The sequence below is a fragment of the Nuphar pumila genome, chromosome 4 (assembly GCF_984573655.1).
Source record: "Nuphar pumila chromosome 4, dmNupPumi1.hap1.1, whole genome shotgun sequence".
NCBI lineage: Eukaryota > Viridiplantae > Streptophyta > Magnoliopsida > Nymphaeales > Nymphaeaceae > Nuphar > Nuphar pumila.
Window position 1 is genome coordinate 6,272,938 of NC_143252.1, and position 26,765 is coordinate 6,299,702.

At 37.9% G+C, this 26,765-nt stretch overlaps 1 protein-coding gene and 1 long non-coding RNA gene across 2 annotated transcripts; one reads left to right on the forward strand and one right to left on the reverse strand.

Annotated features, from left to right (window-relative positions):
* On the forward strand, positions 1-26,765 carry LOC149839180 (protein AE7-like). Its single transcript, XM_090002357.1, has 6 exons — positions 1-132; positions 1,618-1,781; positions 2,549-2,654; positions 2,754-2,853; positions 26,065-26,110; positions 26,216-26,765. Exons 2-6 carry the CDS (start codon positions 1,658-1,660, stop codon positions 26,314-26,316), a joined length of 477 nt encoding a protein of 158 aa, XP_089858483.1. The 5' UTR covers positions 1-132; positions 1,618-1,657; the 3' UTR covers positions 26,317-26,765.
* LOC149839181 (uncharacterized) lies at positions 19,639-21,089 on the reverse strand. The gene is made up of 2 exons (XR_016431470.1): positions 20,360-21,089; positions 19,639-20,129 (listed from the first exon to the last, which is right to left on the reverse strand). It is a non-coding gene; the product is annotated as an uncharacterized LOC149839181 (long non-coding RNA).

A 26,765-nucleotide genomic window follows, 5' to 3' on the forward strand; every position in this document is an offset into this window, starting at 1 on the left:
CCCCTTTTTCTTAACGTCTCTCTTCCTTCCTTACCTTCGAAACCCTAATTTACAAAACAATTTCTCTCCATTTTTTTCTCTAAATTAATCAGAAATTCCATAGCGATTTATCTCGATTATTTCAATAAGAAGGTATTGCTCTTCGTTCTCTTAATCTTTTGATTTCTTCTTCCCTTTAGCGGTTAATCCGGTAGATCAATGCGTGTTTAGACCACTATTAGCGTCTGCTGCTTTTTTTTTCTTTTCCTTTTTGTTGATGTTAGTTTATGCGTTTTTTGTATCGTCTTCATGCTATTATTCTTTTTGTTCTTGTTGTTTAGCCATAAATTGTGTGGATTTTGGGGTCTTTTATTTACGTATTCGTTTAGGGATGTTACCAAATACCAATTTGTTACTTATGACAGTTTATGATGTATTCTTTTTTTTTTCTTTCATTGCTTCATTGAGTTTGGAAGGAATTCCGTATGATCGAAGGAAATTTTCTATGGTTCTTTCATTCGGATATTTTTTTTCGCAAACCTTGCCTGATTCAATGCTCTATCGCTTCGAGTGACACGCTTTATTGGCTTTCTGAAGTTATTTTTTGTAGTGTTTTGTTTTTTTTCCCGCTTCCCATTAGCTCATATAAGTCTCGTGTCCATGTGATTGGTTTTTGAAATGTTTAGTTTGAAATTATTGTATGGTGTAGTCGAGCAGCAGCCTTTTGATGTTTTCTCCCCCAATTATATGCATCTGTATGGTGTATTTTCAGTCTCGTTGCAGTCATTTTTTGTTGCCGGTTTGTTTTGTACGTTGGTCCTTTTTTTCTCTTTTCAACCCTTTTAGGTTTGAGGCCATTTTGTATGCAGCGGCTGCATGCTTAGCATGCAGCTCCACTACTGCTGACCATCCATTTCAACATTTCTCGAGATGGACAACACACCCCCATCTCGTGAAATGCCAAGATGGATGAATGTCAGGCAGTCGCTGCATGCCCACCATCACCACTCCATATAATGTGAAATCTTTAGGTTTAATGACTGGTAATAATCTTCTCAATGGCTAACGTCATCTCTTATGTAATTCTTTGAAAGTTTGTATAATCTTATTGTCAATTAGTAGCATTGTACTATTTTAGATAACTATGATATCTTTCTTATTTAAGGGAGTACCTATTCAAGAGAGTAATAGGCAATGCTGTTAAAATCGGTCTGAATCGGCAAATTCAAATCAAATCGACCCAAAGATGATTGAAAATGAGCCAACTCATTTCTTTTCTTTTTAAGATATTCTAAGGTGGTTTTTTTTTTTAATGACATGTCATTTGATGGTAAAAAGTTGATCGACTCAGCTCAATTCGATTTTTTCATTTTTTAAGAAACCGATTCACCTAGTGAACCGATTTTAACAACATTGGTAACAGGTGTTCGCTATATGTTGTTTTTTAATGTTGTTTCTGATTGGGCTTCATTCGGGGACATCATAACATTTATGTTTTTTCGGTTGCATGTCCGCAGTTTTGGTTTTTGTCTTTTTCTTCTAATTTTGGAAAACTATTTGCTTTCCTCTCCCTTTTCTTTTAATATTTTTTAAGTCAATATTGTAGGATTTGTTATGGTGATGTGTGTATTTTGGCAGGATTGATAATTGAAGATCTGTAATTGTTTTAAGTGTGAAAATGGTTACTGAATTGATTAATGCAAATCCCGTGATCTATGAAAGAAAAGAGCGGCGATCTCGGCCTATAACAGTGGATACTGATGAATATGTTGTGGAGCCTATAGACCAACAGGAAGTTTTTGATATCCTTTTCTATTTTTCTTTTAATTTGAACTTGCACTATGTGTTGTTTGATTTTAATTTGGCCTTTATTTTTTATTCCCTGAAGTCCGAATTGTAAATTTCTAAATCCTAAAGTGGGGATTGTATGGCTTCTGAAGCTGATTGTGCACAATTATCATGTGTCAAATACTTTGCAGCAATTGATTACATTCTAGATCCTCTTTTTTTGTTAATTTTAGCTGTGTTTGGAATTTTGCAGCCGCAAGATGGACCAAGTCCAACCTTCTAGTGCTAATATTCCTTTTTTTTACTTAGTCTTATTCTCATTTCATCTGTTTTTGCTAACCTTTTCCTTGTTCATCTGGCACATTTTTTTTTTGGCAATCATGTTGTAAAATCACCATGATTCACGATTTTTTTCCATTTATCTTTTTTCCTGGAAACATCATCTTCTTTTCAATAATCAAGATGCCATTTGGCAGACCCCTATGTGGTTCAAGTTTTTTTATGGTAGACCTGATCTTGTTTGGTATCAAGGTTATCAGATATCCATTATATCTGTAGGAATCTAAAGGCCGTCCAATCAAGTATAGTGTTATTTTTATCATCATTCTGTCTAGTATCTTAGCTATTGAATTTGCACCTTTTCAGCCTTTTTCAAATTATATCATGGTTAAAATTTTACTTGTATCTGTAAATATGTTAAAAGAAAATCAAGAATGGGAATCACTGTATTACATATTTCATATTGTATGAAAATATGCCTGATATTCTTTAACAATCACAAATCATGTTCGTGATATAAAAGACCCAGAACATCCCTACTCTTTGGAAGAATTGAAAGTAGTAACTGAAGATGCAATTGAAGTGAATGATGCACAAAGTCATGTTAGGTAAGTGAATGACTGAATTTTGCATTTGTGTATCTGATTCACATCTTTAAAATGAAAATCTGTATTTGTGTACTTACCAAGTCATTGGTCCTTGACTAGGGTCACATTCACTCCCACTGTCATGCATTGTAGCATGGCTACTGTGATTGGTCTTTGTATACGTGTGAAGCTCATGCGAAGCCTACCTTCTAGGTATAAGGTATATCAGTTATTCCCTCTTTTGATATGCATAATGAAGCTTGAGTAAAATGCCTTGAGGCTTTATAATGCTTCAGTAAGTAATGATTCTTTATATATATTGGTTTAAGACTCAGGGATTGGTAGATAATGGTGCTCTTTGTTGTTACTGCTTCTTATAACCAGATGTCCTGCACAAAGTGTGTCTGTCTCATTCTCTTGTCTTATGTGATCTTATGTGTTTTATCATGCACTACATTTAGGGCCTGTTTGGACTCACGGAATTGTGAGGAATGCAATTCCAGTAATTAAATTCCAGGAATTGGATTCTCAGGATTCCTATTCTACTGTTTGGATTATTTCATTGATTTGGAATGGGAATCCCACTTCATTGTTTGTATTCACTTCTGAGATGTGGAAATTAATTCCAAATTTCATTTTTTGCATTCATACTTCATTCCAATGCATTTGTAATCCACTCTCTCTCTCTCTCTCTCTCTCCCTCTTTCTCATGCAAGAGCACACAGAAATCACATCAAATTGAACTTTTATTCTATATTGTAGGAACATGTTACATTGATGTTTATAACTTACAATTCTAAGACGGTAAGATTTCTGCTTGCATATGAACCTGTATTATCCATAAAAGTTCTAAAATACCATATTCTTGTTTTCATTCAACAAAAAATACATTTTGAAAGACAGCAACCCTCCATCTCTCAAAAGGAGAAAAAGAAAATCGGATTTTAAAATGCAGCCACCTAATTTTCCTTTCCCACTACCCGGCATCTCCTCTCCCTCCCTACTCCTTCAAAAGCCACACCCTTGACACCCAAGCTTATTGTGTGTGCCTTCACACTATAAATGTGCCTGGAACATGTCCTCCAACCACTAAGTCACTTAAGCTGCACGTATTTACTCCCAGACAACCAACCTCTGCATAAATTTGTATATATACACCACACTCGATCCCATTCAACATACTCATTCCAACAGCAGCCCAGTGCAACAATAGAAAACCACACCAACAGCTTGAGCAAAGCGAGGTCTTTGAGAATTATCCAAAAACAAGCAAGCAAATCCCAGGCGAATAATAAGACAAGTGATGCAGTGGAGACATCGACTGCAGCGGTTCTTCGGTGTTGAATGGAAGAACTCGGCTCCCACGTCGATGCAAGACACCGATATGGCAACCACAAATACAAAAACTGGCTGTAGTGAGCCTGTGATGCTTAAACGATATTAGGAGCCCACGCTATGGCTCCTCGATAGCCTGACGCTGTCGTTGAAATTTTTCTGGTGCCCAGTCAGTTGTGCAACAACAATATAACCAAGGGAGTACACCTGATGCAGCGAGAGAGGGGATTAAGGCTGAACAGTCGTGGAGGAACCGGGCACTGTGCTGCTAACGAGTGTTGTCGTAGGCTGTGTCTTCAAGGCACCGACGGCAACAAGTAATGATGCAGAAACACGACTTCTACAATTAATATGCAATGAAAAGTCTCTGTGGGATACACTGACTGCTTATGCTTTATTTCATTAACTAATAAATTGCCAGCTGAAGGCAATAACAAAACAAAGGGAAAACAGAAACAACAAAGACGTAATGACAAAAAAGAATAAATGTAAAGGGAAAATCTGCAGGAAGGAAATGACGTTAAACCAAGAAGGGGAAAAACCAGTCCTAGGCAAAGGGGAAAACTGCTGATAAAAAAACAAATACGGCTGCTGCCAATCTTGAATATTCTCTCCTCTTTCGCACGAAACCCTAGACAGGGTATTAATAATGTCTTGCTGGATCTAGGTCTCGGGTCCAGTCCTTGGACCCGATCCAAACGCTGATTGTTGTTGGATCTGGAGCGGTCTGACTCGTGTTTTCTGTGCTCGTGGACGTCCCAGACTTGCTCTGCATCATTCTCCCCTGGTTAGGAAGAAGTCGGCTCTGACGACTTGTTGTCACCACGATATGCATATAAATCAGACACATTGATGATAGACAACATGTATCTATATTCCTGGACGACTCCAAATCAAAGCATGTAGATTTGTTTTGAATTTGACCGTCTGTGTCATCTGCTATGTCACCCCTTGGAGGCACAGGCTGAAATTTTGTCCGTCCAGCACGCGGTCTTAAGGGTTTGGCTAGAATACCAACAATACAAGCATGTTTACCAAAAACTGGACCACCTGTTGAAAACTTCACTATATCTGCCCCGAATGCATAGTAGCTCTGCTCACCGTCTATAGAGTAATCCCCGTTCAGGATCTTGCTCCCAAAAGCAAACCCAAACAACTTCAAAAGATCAATTATTGCTGGAATGTTCAATGTTCCGTAAAGAGGCCCGTCATTCCCCATTGCTGAAACCATAATAATATTATTTGCAGTCAACTCCCAAACCGTTTCGACTAATGGAAGGTCTAAGTAATCAGGTCCCTTTGAATCAGTATCTTCAAGAAGACGCATCAGAGATGTCACACCCCCAGACTTGATATTATTTTCAGGATAGGCATTCACACCCTTATTATCCATTGTTGGCAACTCAAGATGGTCTACTGTTTGAGTACCATTCTCATTTCCTTCATTTACCTTTGAACTGTGGAGCAGGGCATGGTTATCTGTTGTTAGATGGGATTCACGCTGAGGGTGCATCGGCTGGCCTGTTTTCGCGAAGATGGGATTCACGCGAGCTGTTGCGCTGTCAACCGAATCTGCTACTGGCGTTGGTGTTGGAAATGCGCGTTGTTCCATCGTTGATTCAAGAACGACCAACCGATCTTCGATTCCATCCATTCGTTTTGACAAACCAACTACCTCCTTTTCTAGGTGTAGCATATCTTCTTGCATCTCCGTCACCATGTCGAGCATCCGCTTCATGATCTCCTCTCGCACTTTTCCGTTCGTAGGACCGTTCCTCGCCCCTTGCGTTATGCCGTTGACGAAGGAGGAGGGGCTGAGCTCTGATACCATTTGATGCAGTGGAGACATCGACTGCAGCGGTTCTTGGGTGATGAATGGAAGAACTCGGCTCCCACGTCGATGCAAGACACCGATATGGCAACCACAAATACAAAAACTGGCTGTAGTGAGCCTGTGATGCTTAAACGATATTAGGAGCCCACGCTATGGCTCCTCGATAGCCTGACGCTGTCGTTGAAATTTTTCTGGTGCCCAGTCAGTTGTGCGACAGCAATATAACCAAGGGAGTACACCTGATGCAGCGAGAGAGGGGATTAAGGCTGAACAGTCGTGGAGGAACCGGGCACTGTGCTGCTAATGAGTGTTGTCGTAGGCTGTGTCTCCAAGGCACTGACGGCAACAAGTAATGATGCAGAAACACGACTTCTACAGTTAATATGCAATGAAAAGTCTCTGTGGGATACACTAACTGCTTATGCTTTATTTCATTAACTAATAAATTGCCAGCTGAAGGCAATAACAAAACAAAGGGAAAACAGAAACAACAAAGACGTAATGACAAAAAGAATAAATGTAAAGGGAAAATTTGCAGGAAGGAAATGACGTCAAACCAAGAAGGGGAAAAACCAGTCCTAGGCAAAGGGGAAAACTGCTGATAAAAAAACAAATACGGCTGCTGCCAATCTTGAATATTCTCTCCTCTTTCGCACAAAACCCTAGACAGGGTATTAATAATGTCTTGCTGGATCTAGGTCTCGGGTCCAGTCCTTGGACCCGATCCAAACACTGATTGTTGTTGGATCTGGAGCGGTCTGACTCGTGTTTTCTGTGCTCGTGGACGTCCCAGACTTGCTCTGCATCAACAAGTCACAAGGCCTTAACTTGGCATCAAATCCATGCCAGAAGACCAAATGTGACCATGTCTCAAGTTCCTCTTTGGAGAGGATATTGATGAAAGAAAGCATAAAAAGTCACTGTTTCCAGCAGCATAGAATATTTTGAGCTCATCCTCATCAATCCTGTAAATAAGTCAATTAAGAACATATTACTGCTCACCAGAAAAGACTGCCACAATATTTAAAATTTATTATTTAAAATATCAGGAACTATTCATAGGAAAACTAGATATCAACAGCATAGTGACAAAAGTAAAAAAATGGCAAAATCTTGGCAGCCAAAAACTCGTGAAAAAATAAAAGTTTTTTGTAAATCTCACGCTTTTTTTCAGCAAAATCTCGGCAATAAAAAATAAATATAAAAATACTTGTATAAAGAAATGATAATAAAATTATTAAAAAATAAAAAACACTGTTTTTTTTATGATAAATATCCAATAAAAACATAAATATCGCGTTTACAACGCGATATTTATGTTTCTGACAAAAAAATCGTGAGACATTCCCGTTTTTAACTTTCAGGTAATTTCTTGTGATATTTTTGCGGGATTTGTCACTATGATCAACAGTAGGTTTCAAAACATTATGCACAGACAAGCCAAAGCAAAGAATCTTAGTCCATTATTGACATGCTCTATTATGTAAAAGTGTAGAGCTAGCAAGTTGATTAATACAGAATCAAGTTAATAAAATGGTCAATAATCAACATCATTCAAAAAGCATTTCCATCTTCAAGGTGAGAAAAAAAAAGATCCAACTCATCACATAATCATAATCCAAAGTATTAATTCTAATTCAGATCCATTGTGCCAAAGATGCCACTTTCAAAGTATTGATAAGGAGAACTCGAATGCCCAAGCCTTTGAAATATGGGAACCATCAATGAATTACCAGAACCACAAAGCCAAAGGTACTGGCACTACCACAAAATCAGCTTCTTAAGATTCTAATAATAATTTTTCTTGAAGGATAATAGGAACTATGTCACAGAGGTATGGATGTGGATACGTAGGTGGAAGGGAGATCATAACACACACATTAACTGAAAACCGAATTTTAGCTCAAGATACATAAAACAAGTGAATGCAATGCAGGTGCAAAGAAAAACTACACTGTTTTGCTTTCAAAAGATAATAATATCTTATGCACATGCCACATAGACCAACAACCAGAATCAAAAGTCAATTCTTTGATGGCACTACTTGGACCTTATGAGTTTGACCATGTTGTTAATCAGATGCCGAATCTTGTTTGACTCAAAATGGGGTTAAAATCGACCCAATGATAAATTTACCTTCAAGCTGGGCACTGAATTTCACAAGGTATAAAACCTGTAGGTATTAGCTTCACATGTTTTAAATATATGACACATAAAAAGTTACTATATTTTGCAAGCTTTACCCATTTGATAAGTTCTTGCCAGCTCACATGTAAGTTTGCATGTTTTTGGGAGCCAAACGTGGGTGAGATAAGAAGAGATGGTAGCCAACTTCTGTTATCTCCAAACTTCTTACCTGTTTAGCAGTAACAGATCTAAAGTAGAAGATGGCATTTTGGAATGACAATGTGTTCAATGTGATCCAGGTACTAGGGAAACCATAAGCTAAACTATATTATCAGGAATTAAGGGATAGAAACATATTTCTTTTCCTTCTTTTTCAGAAAAAAGTACACAACTTGACATAAGATCGAGTTAGTGCTTATTACTGCAGAAAAAGGGTATTGGTGATGGGAGAATATTCTAACCTAACTCTGAAAAAAGAAATACCAATTAAAGTTATTGCATGATTCTAACATACTTTGACTTGGCCAATGCCCATTATGTATATCATAGTGATAAATATCGCGAGATTTATGAAAATCTCGTGATAATATCGCGAGAAATTGCCTGAAAATTTAAAACGGCAATTTCTCATGAGATTTTCAAAATATCGCAAGATTTATGAAAAAACATAAATACCACGATTTAAACACGATATTTACGTTTTAAACAGCTATTTATCACAAAAAAATCATGTAGTTTTATTTTAAAATAATTTTTATTAATATTTTTAAATTTATTTTTTATTGCCGAGATTTTGCCGAAAAACACGAGATTTATGAAATTTTTTCAATTTCTCGCAAGTTTTTGAAAAATGAGAAATTGCTGATAAAAACGTTTGTCACTATGATGTATATATAGGAAAATGTGTAGGTGCTTAATGCATAGGTGCTGAACCCATGCTTATTCGCGCTGACCGTCCATTGCGCACGTTAATGGATGGTCAGCGCCTATGTCACATAGGTGCGGGTACGGGTGAGGATGCGGCGGTGCAACACTTTAAAAAAACTTGGGTGCGGGGGTGTGGGATGTATATATATATATATAATTTTTAATAGTTTTAAGTTAACACTATGTGTATTTTTGTGTATTTATGTATTTACATATATAATATAGATAAAAATGGACTTGATTAGGGTTAATTGAATATACTTTTGGATAGAAATGGACCTCAGTGTGGTTGACTTCACCTAACATAAAGGAAGCTGTGTCCAAGTGTCGCACCCGCTTGGGTGCGGGTGCGGTGCCCTGTTAGAAGAGTCCGTGTGACATAGGTCAGCGCACAAAAAATGGAAAAAATGCTAAAAAGCTTCAGAACGAGCAAAAAACCTTTTAGCGACTCTCAAAACTGCCGCTAAAAACCTTTTTTTGTGTGTTTTGGCATTTTTTGATGCAATTTTTTTTTTGCGCGCTGACCGTCTATCAATGCACGCGATGGATGATCAGCGCAATTAAGCACGGGTTCAGCACCTATGCATTAAGCACCTACCCATCAATATATATATATATATATATATATATATATATATAGAGAGAGAGAGAGAGAGAGAGAGAGAGAGAGAGAGCTTTTGATGATAGTACCCTTCTTTCGATAAGAAAATGGCTATGGTGTGGTTGTAGGCATAGTGTCCTTCATGCTGGTTCTTTCTCAATCTGATGAAAGGGCATGCTAAAGCTTAATTACTAGAAGTTTGTTTGAGCTCGTGTGCTTCTTTCATGCTTCTGAAAATTCATGAGAAACTTGCTTGCAAAGAATGAAAAGTTTGCTTCTTTCAATATAAAAACAAACTTTCTTGATATTGAAAATGCATTTTTAGAAGAACTGTTCCTTTTTTGAGAAATTAGATTTTCATTTTTAAAATCTACGTATATGATAGTTATTTGTAAAAATGACTTAAAAGGATGTGTTTTAGTAAAAACACATCCTTCAATTTGGGCAAAAATTGCTTGCTATATGTATCATAAAACCAGGGACTGCATTTTCTGGATAAATACAATTTATATGGCTGGTTGATGATAATCTTAATGATGAGATGATTGTGATGACTCATGGCATGATGATCAGCGGTGTTGCCAGTGGCATTTTCAAATGTGGCAATGCACTGATTCAATACTATAAGGGATGATTGCCAAGTTTGAAAACAAAAAAAATGATCAGTAGTGTTGCCAGTGGTGTTTTCAAATGTGACAATGCACAAATTCAAGATGATTGCCAAGTTTGAAAACAAAAAAGATGCAGCAAATCACAGAAACAATAGGAGGTAGCTGGCGGTAAGTGGTGATGCAAATGAAATGCATGGTTATAATGGTTGAAAGTTCAGATCAGTGTTGTTAAAAGCGCACCTTGAGGTGCAAAAGGTGCGCCTCGCCTTGAGGCGAGGCCCTCTACTCAAGGGGCCGGCCTAAGGCGTTCTTCATCAATAAAGCATTTTTTTAGTATTTATTTTAGATTTTTTAGTATTTATTTTAGATTTTCTATTTCTTATTGTTTGTTGCTTCATCAATAAAGCATTTTATTTATTTGTTTGTATTTTTATATATATTTTTATAGTTTAATCCTTAGTTTTTTTTCTAAGTTATATAATCAGTTTCATGTTAGTCTTTCATATTTTTTAGCATTTATTTTAGATGTTTTAGTATTTTATTTTAGATTTTCTATTTCTTGTTGCTTGTTGCTTCATCAATAAACAACAACAACAACAACTACGCCTTCATCCCAAAATAATTGGGGTCAGCGATATGAACCAAAAAAGAAATTCATTTTGGGTCTTCCACATGAATCCTTTTCCTCCAATCATTTCTATCCAACGCCATGTCCTCGGTGAGGTTCAAAGCATTCATATCCTTTCCTATCATCTCCATCCAAGTCTTCCTAGGCCTACCCCGACCTCTTTTAACTAATATATTTTCCCATTTCTCCAACCTTCTAACTGGAGCATCATTAGGCCTTCGCCGAATATGTCCAAACCACCGTAAACGATTCTCTCGCATCTTATTTTCAATGGGTGCAACACCTACCTTCTTACGTATCTCTTCGTTCCGAATCTTATCTTTTATTGTATTTCCACACATCCATCTAAGCATCCGCATCTCAGCTACACTCATTTTTTGAATATGATGTCTCTTGGCAGCCCAACATTCCGTACCATATAGTAAAGCGGGTCTAATAGTCGTCCTATAAAACTTTCCCTTCAACCGCAATGGCATTCTACGATCGCACAGCACTCCAGTAGCACTTTTCCATTTCATCCACCCAACCTTTATCCTATGATTTACATCTCCATCAATTTCTCCATACTTTTGAATGATGGATCCCAAATATTTGAAATAATCATTCACCGGTATATCTTGCTCACCAAGCTTCACTACACTCCCATCACTACTTCGTTGCTTACTAAACCGACATTCCATATATTCAGTCTTACTCTTACTCAACGTAAAACCTCTAGCTTCCAATGTCTGTCTCCATAATTCTAACTTAGCATTAACCCCAGCTCTAGACTCATCAATCAAAACAATATCATCAGCAAACAACATACACCACGGTACATTTTCTTGAATTGATCTCGTAAGCTCATCCATCACTATCGCAAATAGGAAAGGGCTTAAAGCAGATCCTTGATGTAACCCAACCGTTATCGGAAAATTGGTTGTCACCCCTCCACAAGTGCGGACATTGTGGAGGGGTGACAAAGTATTTTTTTATTTTTTAGATATTTTTTTATAGTTTTTTTTTAAGTTTTCAAAAAAAAAATTGAGGCTTACGCTTTACGATCAGTTTCTCAGTTACTTTTACATGTTAATCTCACATTTTTTAGTATTTATTTTAGATTTTCTATTTCTTATTACTTGTTGCTTCATCAATAAAGCATTTTTTTATTTATTTGCATTTTTAGATATTTTTTATAGTTTTTTTAAGTTTTCAAAAAAAAAAATTATGAGGCTTACACCTCGCCTCAGTTTTTGGTGGAGCGTCTCACTACGCTTCAACGCTTTTCAGATACATAAGAAATCAGAAGGGGAACAAAGGCAGCCGAGGGGATCTGCTGCTGAAGTATGGTAGGCTCCAAGACAGTCAATCACAACCACCAAAGTTGATCATGAAGCCAATGGACTTTTTCATCACAACCACACAAGTTATTGGCAAACCTAATACCACAGTAAAACATTGGAACATTCAAAACATTTGCTTTCACAATTTACGTGTGGCAATTTTATGAATCAATGTAAAACAGATAGATACTCCAGAAACTACATGTTTTCATGGGTTATTGGCGAAATATTAACAGTACTTAGGACACCATAAACTAAACTAGAGAAAGAAAAAAAAGAAGAGAAAAAATTTGGCACTTATTTATATATAACCACCAAAATTTTCATTATTATATCTATGTGCTTGAAATTTTACACTTTCTCAGACAAATACATACCTGGTCCCGTAATACATCAGTTAACCAAAACATTTATTTCATTAACAAGCAGTTGAAGAGATTTCAAGGTATGAGGGAGAACTTTCCAACAAACTAGATTTATTTTCTAACAAGACCAGGAAAGTGAAAATTACTTCACAGAAGAACCCTTGAACACGTAGATGCCCAAATACAAAGTATCCAATCCAAGACGGAGAGAGGTATCCAGGTCTTAAATACAGAGAAATCTGATGATCAAAGAAAATTAATCAAGGGATGCATAGAAGTATTCATTTCTTCTTTGTTTGGTTAGAGTATTGTACATACAAGATACATAGTCTAGATATATTGCCAGCTTTCTCAAAGATTATTTCTTGTTTGTACCTGTGGTGCCCTAAATTCACAAATATGCATATCAATGCATGAATGCCTAACTCAGCCTAAGTGAAACATCTGAAACCTTAATCAGATCAACCAAGTACCAAAGAATAAAAAAAATACTGCTAATAAAAAGAAGAGAAAGAGATAGTAATCTACATCATTACCACACTAATTCCTAAAAAACCAATAAGAAAATATCAAATCAAACCTAAATTTAGCAATACTTTGCAAAAATCTAGTTAAAAAACAAAATAATGCACCTAAATGCATCAACAACCCTCCTGTGTGCTCCCTCTTCTTATCACTAAGGTTGGAACCTAGCTAGATCTTCTGTCTTGGTCTCTAGCAGATGATCAACCCAATGAGCAAGGGAGAGAAGAAGAGAAAGGAGAAGAAAAAAAAGGGAGAAACAATGAGAGAGAGAGGAGGATGTCACCCGACACTATTTTTCTGGCCAGCCATCTCTCTCTCTCTCTCTCTCTCTCTCTCTCTCTCTCTCTCTCTCGGCTAGGTTCTACTTACGAAGGAAGAGAAGAATCGACGGAGGGGTGTGTGGGGTCTGGACCATCGGGTGCCCATTTTATCAAAAATACAAATGGGGAATGCAATTCTTAAGAATTACATTCCCTATTTTAATATGGGAATCCGATTCTTGAGACTTCAGGGGAATGGGAATACCATTCCACCCCTATCTAATGAAACCAGACAAGGGAATGTGGAATTGTGGGGAATCGGATTCCAATTCCACAAATCCAAACAGGCCCTTAAAGAAAACGAAAAGGAAAAATAATGTGAGGAACAATGATTTGATGGCAGTCTTGTAAGTTTATTGTTTACATTCATGGGCATCATTTAATATGTAATTATGTGTAAGTTATGAATTATGACATTTATATAGGGCAAAAATGTAATTTAATATAGTAGTTAATCCTCACTATATAAGGTACCCGAATGGGATTAGTTTGGGATATCTTTTTATCGTCCGTTTGCTCCTCTCCTTTCTATCTTTTTAGATTTCTTGCAGGTGAAGCTTGACTTGCCAAGAGATTCTCTTGGTCAATATTCTAAGAAAAACAAGGATGGATAAACACGAACAAGGAAAAGAGGACAAGATTTGCTAGTGTAACACCTATTAGTTGGGACATTCAGAACCTCCCTTGCATGAGCACCTTATTCGAGAAAATATGAAACAAAATGAAAATGAGGTGGCAAAAGAATCAAATCTAAATATGAAAGTGAAAAAGAAGTTAGCAATAGCTGCAAATTCAGGAAGACATAACAAAGCGGAAGTAGAAAATCTATTGTCAAAAGGGGGAAAAAGGATTATGCATTAACCACATCAGACCATCAGTGAGGTTGCATGTTTCACATTGGAGTGAGATAAACTAAGAACTTGTGAGTGAAAATATGGAGCCAACATGATGTAGTTACTATAAGAAAAGAAGAGTAAGCTTAGGATGTGATTTGATGTTCGGATGAAAGAGTTAGGGTTAAGGATCCTCTCTTTTCTTTAAAATTCCATTCTTCTAGTCAATGATGCCTGATCCCAGAAGTTCAAGCAAAAGCTGGGGTAAATCTGAATTCAAGACATGCACATGCACGTGTGTGACACACATTTAGCAGGTGTGTTGTGTTATAAACAGTGAGGAAAAAAAACAAAGTGTTCTGATAACATAGCTTCTTTTTCTACTACTATTCCTTAAAGAAATTTTGCCTTGTATCAAGCCTGGCAAATATAACATGTTTCTGCCTCCCTTTCTTCTTTTAGTGATGCAGGAATCACTTAACAGTATTCTAGGATGCAGAAATTTCACATTGCCAAATTATAGCTCAAATGTGGCACATGAAAACCTTTGCAGTGTGTGCTCTTACAGGGTCATGGTTGTTAGAAAATGGTATTCTACCATTCAATCACAAGAAGAGGAGTAGAAAGGAGAGAGGGATGTTGGTGGCTGCGAAACCCCAATTAGGGTCTGCGGTATTGGCTTCCCATTAAGTATGTGCTGATACAACTATTAGGTTTTACAGGGTCATGGTTGTTAGAAAATGGTATTCTACCATTCAATCACAAGAAGAGGAGTAGAAAGGAGAGAGGGATGTTGGTGGCTGCAGAAAACCCAATTAGGGTCTGCGATATTGGCTTCCCATTAAGTATGTGCTGATACAATTATTAGGGTACGAAAATACCCATTACACAACATATTATAATTATAATATGCCATTAATGAACATGTGCTTAAACAAAACCGAGTTGGGTTTGGAAACCCAGTTGTGAATGACGACTTTTTTTCATCCTTGGTTTTGAACCATGAACAACTTGCCTTTTAACATCCAAAATCGGTCCTTGATAAGCTCTTTTGTAAACAAGTCAGCAACTTGATCAGCAGTTCGAATGAATTTTGGTTCAATTTCCTTTTCTTCAACCTTCTGTCTTACAAAATGTTGATCAATTTCAATGTGCTTGGCACGACTGTGGTAGATAGGATTAAAAGACATGTTGATAGCACTTCGATTGTCACATAAGAGAATGCATTTAGATATCAATTCTCCTACTTCTATCAACATATGTCCCATGTTACTTCGGTTGTAGCAGCTGCCATTGATCTATATTCAGCTTCTGTACTTGACCTGGCTATGACCTTTTGTTTCCTATTACTCCAGGAGACAAGATTTAGGCCAATGAAAACACAGTATCCTGAGACTGACCTACGCTCATCTGGATCTCCTGCCCAATCTGCATCTGTGTAAGTAAGAAGTTCATGCATGTGATGGCCATGCATACTCTTTCTGTACAGAAGACCATCTCTAATAGTTCCCTTCAAATATCGAAGAATACGTTTAACAACTTCCATATGCCCAATATGTGGTTCATGCATGAATTGAGATACCTGATTAACAGAATAGACAATATCAAGTCGAGTGAAGGTGAGATACTGAAGCATTCCTACTATCCTGCGATATCATGTAGGATCCTAGTACAAATCTCCATCTTGAGAATTGTGTTTCTGATGAAGTACACTGGGTGTGCTTAGAGGTTTACAATCTGTCATACCTGCCTTGCTAAGAACATCAATGGTATACTTATGCTGGGTAAGTGTCATGCTTTCAGTAGTCCTGTCAACTTCTACTCCAAGAAAATATCGCAGTTTGCCAATATCCTTCATCTTGAATCTATGGTTCAAAAGTTGTTTAACCTGTTCATTAGAGTTACTTATAATGATAATGTCATACATATATCAATAACAAGGTAACTATATCTTTGCATTTGAATATGAAAAGAGAATGATCAAGAAGAGACCGACTAAAGCCATATTTTTATACTTCAAAGGCGAAACTGTCAAACCAAGATCGAGATGCCTGCTTTAAACCATATATAGCTCTCTTTAACCTACCCACGTATTCTTTGGAGTTCCCTTCTGTGTACCCAGTGGGCTGCTCCATATATACTTCCTCCTTTAGAGTTCCATGTAGAAATGCATTTTTCACATCCAGTTGACTGAGAGTTCACTGGTGCTCAGCAGCCAATGATAGTATGATTCAGATAGTGCCTATTTTCACGACCGGACTGAAGGTCTCATCGTAGTCTTGTCCTTGCTCTTGTGTGAAGCCCTTAGCAACCAGTCTAGCCTTGTATCGCTCAATAGTACCATCCGACTTATGCTTTATTTTATACACCTACTTTGATCCAACCACATTTCGATCGTGTGGTCGGGCGACAATATCCCAAGTACCACATTCATGAAGAGCCTTCATTTCTTCATTCATAGCTTCAATCTATCTCTTAGAATTTACTGCTTGATAAAATGATCTTCCTTACCTAAAGATGTTAAGAAGAGTTGAAAATCCATCGTGAAATTCTCATAACTAACCCACCTATCAATAGGATGTCGAGGCCGGGTAGACCTTCTGTGAACAGGGGATGAAATAGAAACAAAATAAGAATTCATCTTCTCATTAGAGCTAGGGAGTATCTTCTTCTCACGTCGAGAGTAAACAATGCCTTTATACCTTTCGAGAGCCAATAGTGGTTCAGAAATCACACTTTCTTAAGTCTTGTGTGCAGCATCAGACATGTTTCCCTCATCTCTTTGATTACATTTGGAAGAACAGGCATCATCAACACTAGAAAAGAGATCTGAGTTCAACCATGTAAATTTTTCTCTCGGTTCCTGTATTGAGAAAGAGAAGAGAAATAGAGAGGGAGAGAAAAGGGAGAGAGCGACTTCGGCTGTCACGATTTCTATTATGAAATCGTGACCTAAACTTAGGTATTTAAGTTACATTAAGGTATGGGTCCGGGTCTGGTGTATCCAGACCCGATAAATGAAAAACAAAAAATTACATTACATGTTACATAGATTGGGTACATGGATCGGATCCTATGCACCTTTTTCACCCCCCCTCAAGTTGATCATGGTTTTGGACCATGAACAACTTGCTTTTAAGCATCCAAAAGCGATCCTTGGTTAACCCTTTTGTAAATATGTCTGCAACCTGTCTTTCAGTACTGACAAACTCAGGTTCAATCTCTTTTTCTTCAACCTTCTGTCTCACAAAGTGGTGGTCGATCTCAATGTGTTTGACACGACTGTGATGTACTGGATTGAATGACATACTGATAGCACTTTGATTGTTGCAGAACAAGGCAGTGTGGGAGATCTTTTCTCCTACTTCAGTTAGAAGATGCCTGATCCATGTGACTTCGGCAGTGGCAGCAGCCATGGATCTATATTCAGCCTCAGTGCTTGATCTAGCGATAGCTTTTTGTTTTCTACTGCTCCAAGAGACTAAATTTTTTCCAATGAAGGCACAATATCCTGATGTAGATCTTCTTTCGTCGGGATCTCCTGCCCAGTCTGCATCACAATATACAACAATTTCGTGCTCGTTTTGGCCATGGGACTGTGGTAAACATATCAATCCATCCCCAATAGTCCCTTTCAGATATCTAAGGATCCTCTTGACCGCTTCCATATGTCCAGTACGTGGCGCATGCATAAATTGAGACACTTGATTGACTGAATAAACAATATCAGGTCTAGTGAATGTGAAGTATTGTAACATTCCTATTATGCTGCGATACCTGGTGGGGTCATCACACAGATCTCCATCATGAGCGCTAAGTTTTTGATGAAGTACACTCGGAGTTCCTAGAGGTTTGCAGTCTTTCATGCCTGTCTTGTTGAGAACATCTACGGTGTACTTGTGTTGAGTGAGTATCAATCCATGAGCCTGGTTGTCAACTTCTACACCAAGGAAATAGCGTAGAACTCCAAGGTCTTTCATTTTGAACCTTTGACCTAATAAGTCTTTTATTTCTTGAATGTGGTCCGCAGAGTTTCCTGTGATGATAATATCATCGACATAAATTAATAATAGAGTGGTCACAGACTGGCTTTTAAAAATAAATAATGAGTGGTCCAGCATGGAACGTGAAAATCCATGTTTCTGAATTTCAGATGAGAAGCTATCAAACCAAGAGCGAGAGGCTTGCTTCAGGCCGTAGATGGCTCTTTTTAACCTGCATACATGGGTTTTACAATTTTGTTCTTGATATCCAGGGGGTTGTTCCATGTATACCTCCTCCTTCAAATCCCCATGTAAGAATGCATTTTTTACATCAAGCTGGCTCAACTTCCATCCATGTTCAACATCCAGGGAAATGATAATTCGAATCGTTCCCATTCTTACAACCGGACTAAAAGTCTCATCATAGTCTTGCCCTGCTTCTTGAGTGAATCCTTTTGCTACAAGCCTTGCTTTATATCGTTCAATAGTTCCATCTGGCTTGTACTTGATTTTGTAGACCCATTTGCATCTGACAACATTTTTGTCGGGTGGTCTGGGAACAACTTCCCATGTTCCACATTCATGCAAGGCTTGCATTTCATCATTCATGGCTTCTACCCATTTCATAGAAGTTGCTGCCTGATAATACATGATGGGCTCTTCATCCTTATTGATGGCAGTTAAAAACAATTGAAGGTCCAAGGAGAAGTTGTTCTAGCTAACCCACCTGTCAATAGGATGCCGTATGCGGTTTGATTTTCTGACTGCGAGGGTATGAGGAGTAAGATTGGCGGCTGAGACCTGATCTAAAAGACTTGATGTTGTCGGTCTCTGTCTAGAATAGACAATGCCTTTGTATCTGCCCGGTACTTCCTCTGCATTCTGTGACCCCGACGTCCCAGTGTTCTCAAAAACCTCTTCTTCTTGTCGCACGCAATCTGAGGAACATGTTTCATTGGAGCCAGCAAAAAGTTTTGAGCTTAGCCAAGGATGGTAAATTTCAGTTGGCATACTCGTTGTGTTAGCTCCGTGATCAAAATTTTGTTCATCAAAGACAACATTTCTTGAGGTTCTGATACGTTTGTTGTTGGGATCATAACACCTATACCCTTTGTAGTCATCTGCATATCCTACAAATCTGCACTTTTGGGCTTTGTCTTGAAACTTGTTTCTCAGGGACTGATCGATATGCACATAGCAAACACATCCAAAAACACGCAGATCATAATAACTGGGATAAGTTCCAAAAAGACAGTGATAAGGAGACTTATTTTCCAGAATAACCATAGGCAGTCTGTTTATCACATGCACAACAGAATGTAAGGCTTCTGTCCATAAGTTGATGGGAAGATTGCTGTCATGAAGCATACTCATGGCACTTTCAACGATATACCTGTGTTTTCGTTCAGCAATTCCATTTTGTTGAGGGGTGTGAGGACAGAACACCCTTCTTCCTATTCCATTACTTTGAAGAAAAGAGATAAAATCACGGGATGAGAATTCCCCACCTCCATCACATTGGAAAAATTGAATGGACTCAGAAAATTGATTTTTGACAAGTGAAAGAAAATTTTGAAACAAAGAGAAGACTTCCGACTTATTTTTTATGAAATATATCCAAGTGTATCGAGTATAGCTATCAACAAAGATTAGATAGTATTTGCTCCCAGATCCAGAAACAACTGGGGCTGGTCCCCATACATCAGAACAGATGATCTCAAAAGGTTTTGAAGCTCTCTTATTAATGGAATGAAAAGGCAATACATGACTCTTGCAGGAAAGACAACTGGAACATTTGTGACTGTTCTCATCCCTATTTAGACTTTCTTTTGGAATGAGATTATTAGATACAAGTTTCTCAATGAAATGACCCCCACAATGTCCTAATCGACTATGCCATAAGAATGGCTTATTACATTCAGAAATACTAAAAACATTAGCATAAGAAGATGAACACGACTCTAATGAAGGCTCTGAATTCAGGTGGACAGGGCGGACAACATGACAAGGAGCTTCTTCAAAGACATACATATTGCCTCGTCTCTTTCCTTCAGCGAATGTTTCCCTCGTGCGAAGGTCCTTGACCTGCACAGAGAAGGGAGTGAATTCAACTGAAGCATTATTATCATCAATAAGTTTGGAGACAGAGACAATATTTTTCTTAATGTCAGGAGCATGAAGAACGTCAGAAAGAGTAAGAGTGGAATGTGACATGGGAATGACAGTTTTTCCAACATGAGAAACAGGATGGTGGGACCCATTTCCAGTGACAATCTTACTTTTTTCAAAATAAGGAATGGGATTAGAAATCTTACCTGCATCACCTGTTACATGAGTCGCTGCCCCTGAGTCGACAAACCAGGTGCCTTCATCGCTCTGCTTCAATTTCAACTCTGACAAGGCAGATATCAACAAATCTTTAATCTCTCCACTGCTTGAGAACTTCCTCTTGTTTTCTGTCTGTGGACCCTTTCCTTTATTCTCTGGATTATGCCAACAATTTGCCTTGATATGCCCCTTTTTATTACAAAGGAAGCAGGTAGGAATGGATCTTGGCCCCTGCGCATGAGCTAACATATTTGGAGTGGGAAGTAAACCACGCCCTCCGTGTCCACTTCGCCCTTGTCCTCCTCGTCCGCGTCCTCTACCATAAGACACCCCTGTGGCAAAAACTTCTTGAGAATTTGTGTGAACGTGAGATTCCTCAGAGAACCCTTTCAGAGTCATCTCATACTGAATTAATTTTGCTCGCAACTCATCAAAGGTAGGTAGAGCAGGGAGACATAATAAGGAAGTGACGATCATGTTGTAGTCGGATCCCAATCCACTCAGAGTCTGTTGTACCATATCGCTGTCATTCACCGCGCATCCTATAACTGCAAGTTTAGATATTCCATGATGGTCATGGAATCTTTTCTCAACATCTGGAATTCCCTCTTGAGAAAAACCATTCTCGCTTGCGAAACTTGTGAATATGTTTGAACAAATTTTTCCCAAAGTTGCGGAGCAGTACAATTGTCGGGGATGGCAACAAGGACCTCTTGGGACAAGGTGGAAGTGATGTAAGCAACCACTGATTGATCTTTCCTTTCCCAGTTGAGGTACTCAACATTCTTGACATACACAATTGAACTTACTCCTTTGTCGTCTTTTTCTTCTCTCGTAACAAATTCGAGTGGGACGGGAGTGGTTCCATCAAGGTGACCTAAGAGACCTTGACTCCTTATAAAAGGAATAATTTGGCTCTTCCAAATCAAGAAGTTTGAGGTAGTTAACTTTTCAGAAACGAGTTGAGTGAGAAAACTTGAGGAAAGGTTGGATGAAGAGGAATGAAGATCCATGAAAAGGGTTTTAACAAGAAAGAGAACCGCCTTTTTGAGTTTTTGAGTATTGACAGATTGCTCAGTCTGCAGTCAGAGTGGTTTGCTGATGGCCTTTTTTTTTTTTTTCCGGCTGTAGTAACTCAAGGATAGACCGATCAGAAACTGTCAGAAGAAAGCACTGAGTTTTCAATGTGAATCCCACTTGTAACAGTCAAAACAAGAATGATACGAAAAAAAAATTAAGGCAAAGGAATGAAACAGATTTTCTGTCCCACAGCAGGCTGAACAACAAAAATTTTGTTGGATCCTGCATGAACAGATTAGGGATTCACGTGAGATGTGAATCCACTAAATGAAGTAATCGCAGAAATGAAGTACACGTGAAATTAGGGATTCACGTGTGATTCACTGCGTGAAAAAATTGGGAAAACAAAAAAAGGGAAAACGAGAGGTTGATATTGAAATCGTATAAAAAATCAAGATTCACGTGAGATGTGAAACGATTAGGGATTCACTGCGTGAAAAAATGAGAAAACAGAAAGGATAAAAAAAAACCAAGATTCACGTGAGATGTGAACTGATTAGGGATTCACGTGAATCCTGTGTGACGTGAACTGATTAGGGATTCACGTGGGATGTGAATCCACTAAAGGAAGAGATCGTGGAAATGAAATCCACGTGATATTAGGGATTCACAACGAGGAAAAGGTGGGAAAACAGAAAGAGAAATGAGAAGTGGAGATTGGAATCGTGGTAAAAGAAAAAACTGAAGGAGATGAAGAAAAGAGTAGGCGAAACCTCAAACCTTGATTTTCGGCACCTTCGGAATCCACTTCCACCCTTAGTTGGATCTTGGCTCTGATACCATGTAAATTTTTCTCTCGGTTCCTGTATTGAGAAAGAGAAGAGAAATAGAGAGGGAGAGAAAAGGGAGAGAGCGACTTCGGCTGTCACGATTTCTATTATGAAATCGTGACCTAAACTTAGGTATTTAAGTTACATTAAGGTATGGGTCCGGGTCTGGTGTATCCAGACCCGATAAATGAAAAACAAAAAATTACATTACATGTTACATAGATTGGGTACATGGATCGGATCCTATGCACCTTTTTCAAACCAAGGATGATAAACTTCAATTTCAGGAGTAGTATTAGCATTATGGTCGAAATTCAATTCATCAAATACAACATTCCTGGATATTTTGATACGCTTGCTCACAGGATCATAGCATCTGTACCCTTTATAATCATCAGCGTACCCCACAAATTTGCACTTTAAGACTTTATCTTGAAACTTGTGTTGCATTGAACTGTCAACATGAACATAACATACACACCCAAATGCACTCAAATCATGATAATTTGGATGCACACTATGCAAAGAAAAATAGGGTGATTTGTTTTCCAAGATGTTCATGGGCAATCGATTTATCACATAGACCGCTGAATGAAAAGCCTCTGCCGAAAGGGTAACTGGAAGGTTACTATCATGCATCATGCTCATTGCACTCCCGACAATATGGCGATGCTTCCGTTAAGCAATCACAGCAGTTATTACATTTGTCTGTAGGAAATTAATAAAGTCATTTGAAGATAATTCACCCCCTCCATCACATTGAAAACAAATAATATTCTCAGAGAATCGATTTTGAACAAAAGAATGAAAATTCTAAAGAATGTTTGAGATTTACATTTCATAAAGAAGATCCATATATATCGAGAATAGCTATCAACAAAAATGAGATAATATCTAGTGCCAGACATGAAAGGAACTGGAGCCGGACCCCAAACATCAGAAGAGATAATTTCAAATGGTCTTGAAGCTCTTTTATTAATGGAATAAAATGGAAGAACCTGACTCTTACACTGAAGACAACTAAAACATTTTTTATTATCGACACTTAAATTTAGACTTGATTTGAGAATAAGACCACTTGAAACAAACTTATCAATAAAACGACTACTACAATGACCCAGACGACTATACCAAAGATTCGGCTCAATATATTCAGAAAGACTAAAAACACTCTCAGGAGGAACTGAAGATGATGATGTGAGCTTCAAGGTGGAATCAACATGTCGAACACGAGAGGAAGGATTTTCTTAGAACACATACATATTCCCTTGTCGTTTTTCTTCAGCGAACGTTTCCCTCGTGTGAAGATTCTTGACACGAACAGAAAAAGGAGTAAACTCAGCTTAAGCATTAATGTCATCTACCAGCTTAGAGACAAAAACAATATTTTTCTTGATATTAAGAGCATGAATGACATTTGAAAGAGCAAGAGAAGAGTTGGACATAGGAATTACAGAATTTCCAATGTGCGAAATATGGTGGTGAGGCCCATCTCCAGTGACTATACTATTTCTACCAACATAAGGAACAAGATTTAGGAGCTTACCAACATCATCAGTGACATGAGTGACTGCACCAGAATCAGCATACCAAGTGCCTTGATCATTCTGTTTGATATTCAATTCAACCAAGGCAGATAATAACAACTCTTTGACTTCTTCAATGTATTTGTTCCCTTTCTTGTCTCCAATTGTTTTTCTCTATTTTGCGGGTTAAACCAACAATTTGCCTTGATGTGTCCCTTTTTGTTACATAGAAAGCAAGTAGGTATTGTCCTTTGCCTCTGCAAATTAGGAGGCATACTGGGAGTAGATAATATTCTACGAGTGCCTTGTCCATTCCTCTCTTGACCTTCCCTTTCCCGAGATTCGTACCTGCCACATCCTCGACCATAGGTAACTCCTGTGACAAGAGCGTATTGTGCTCCAATGAGAGTGTGAATACCTTCAGAGAATCCCTTCAAAGTCATCTCATACTGTAAGAGCCTAGCACAAAGGTCTTCAAATGTAGGTAAGTCTGGCAAATACAGTAAGGAAGTAACCATCATATGATAATCGGGTCCCAGCCTGCTCAAAGTTTGTTGCACCATATCTTTGTCACTGACCGCGCAACCCACGATGGCCAATTGATCTGTGATAGTCTTTATTTTTTTAAGTACTCCATGACAGTCATGGAGTACTTTCTCATCATTTGAAACTCTTTCTTTAAAAATAAAACTCTAGCCTGAGAAACTTGAGAATACGTCTGAACAAGACGATGCCATGAGCAGTCATCTAGGATTGCCACAAGCACCTCCTATGACAGAGTGAAAGTGATGTAGGCAACCAAAGTCTGATCTCGCTTCATCCAGGATATATACTCTGGATTTCTAACAAAAGTAATTGAAGTGTCACCGTCCCCATTCTTTCCTTCTTGTGATATGAACTCTGGAGGAGCAGAAACAGAGCCGTCTAGATGCCTAGAAAGATCCTGACTTCTTATGAATGGGATGATTTATCTCTTCCATGTTAGAAAATTAGAATTGTTCAGTTTCTCAGACACAAGCTGACTGAGAAAGTTGGAAGAAAGACCAGATTGAGAAGAAGAAAATGAATCCATAGTCGATGGGAAGCGAAAACAATGAAGAGTAAGAGACCAGAAAAAAAATTCACTTTAGAGCAAATAAAAATAAAAATTCAGAATAGATATTTGAATTTCAGAGAACTCGGCTGCCTTTTTTTTTAATAACCTGCAGACCCGAGGCAGAAAACCAGACTATGCAGTAAAAACTGTTCTCAAGAAAAATAAGAAGTCAATCAGTAAGAAGCACGTTACTTTGAGAATAACATGTTTTCTTTTCAAAATGAAAAGAAATTCAAAGCAAAGAGGGAAATAGGTTCAAAAGTGATATCAGTCAATCAAGACAGATCTGAGATCACGTCCAGATAAGAATCTGATCTGATGTCAATTTGGAAAAACAAAAAGAACGAGCTTGACGTGATTTCAACCTTTGAAATCATGCATATATGAAATCCGATATTGCGTGATTATGTAAAGTTATTGTTCGGGTGAAATCACGTGCAACAATATGAATGAAAGAACCATAAGAGAAGAAGAAATCAGGGGAAGAAAAGAATGCTAACGTGAGCAAATCCAAGATTTTGGATTGTGGAATAAAAAGAAGGAATGATATGAACCGATAGAGAGATACCTCAGAAGAAGACAAGGAAGCTTGACTGGATGCTCATCATAAGAACATGATCTTCAAGGTTGGATCTTCTACTCTTATACCATGTTAGAAAATGGTATTCTACCATTCAATCACAAGAAGAGTAGAAAGGAGAGAGGGATGTTGGTGGCTGCAGAAAACCCAATTAGGGTCTGCGGTATTGGCTTCCCATTAAGTATGTGCTGATACAATTATTAGGGTACGAAAATACCCATTATACAACATATTAGAATTACAATATGGCAATATTCCATTAATGAACATGTGCTTAAACAAAACCGAGTTGGATCTGGATCCTGAGATCCAAACCCAGTCGTGAATGACGACTTCTTTTCAATGGTGTGGTTTCAAATCCTACACACTGACCAAATCTATTGTGCCCAACAAGTCTAGGCTAGCTCTACCCTTTTCCTCTCCTTTCTTGCATAGATCCTGTGGGCAATTATTTCACTTGGAAGAAGTCCAAAGTTGCTGAATTATTCTGTGCTTTAATTCTCATTAATTTGATTTTGGATATACATATGTATACATGTATATATCTGTATGTGTTTATATATGTAATTACATATGTTTATTCTTCTTGTTTTGAAAGCTTGTTTGTGGTTCACTTTTAATTTGACACCATCATTCTCAGGTGGATATCAGGGTAGCACCAGGAACTCATGCGACAGAGGCTGCAGGTAATTTTTTTCTTGTCTTAGTTGTTTATTTCTTTGCAAATCAAACTGCAAGTCAGCTAAATTACTTTTTCTGAGGGTTAGTAATTTTGCTACTTTGAATGGCAGTGAATAAACAGCTGAATGATAAGGAACGTGTATCAGCAGCGCTGGAAAATCCAAATCTAGTAGGGATGGTTGATGAATGTCTTGCTCCCAAATATCTGTAATGGCGATTCATCAAACGTGGATCTGGTTCCCTAGAAGGGAAACAACTTGCAGTTAGGAGCTTATATCCACATTCTATAATTTCTTCTTATTATGGAAGCAGACTGGTAGGCGCTTCATCAGATTCTGGCTGTTTTACCTGAAGACGGTTTTGACAAAGTGTAGTTTTAGTTGTTGGTGGAATTCTGATGAATTTTGCAGAAACTACAAATGATTCTTTACAAGGTGCATACTACTTTGTGTAAAATGTGTCTGTCTACATAATACAAATTTAAACACTCTGTTCACGTCTGTAGTGTTTATGTACCATCATGGTGGTTTGTCCACCATGATGGATGTATAAGTTTTGCAGGAAATCCCCAAATTGTGGGATTGTTATTTGTTAGTCTGTTTATTGATTGACAAACTTCGTATTATGACCGGATGTCAGGATAAACTTAGTGCTTGGCAA

Bases quoted from the DNA above. Each gene is read 5' to 3' on its own strand.
- LOC149839180 (XM_090002357.1), top strand. From the start codon at position 1,658: ATGGTTACTGAATTGATTAATGCAAATCCCGTGATCTATGAAAGAAAA. The intron at 1,782-2,548 runs ATATCCTTTTCT...TAACAATCACAA, and splicing joins AGACCAACAGGAAGTTTTTG to ATCATGTTCGTGATATAAAA. The intron at 2,854-26,064 runs GTATATCAGTTA...CATCATTCTCAG, and splicing joins GCCTACCTTCTAGGTATAAG to GTGGATATCAGGGTAGCACC.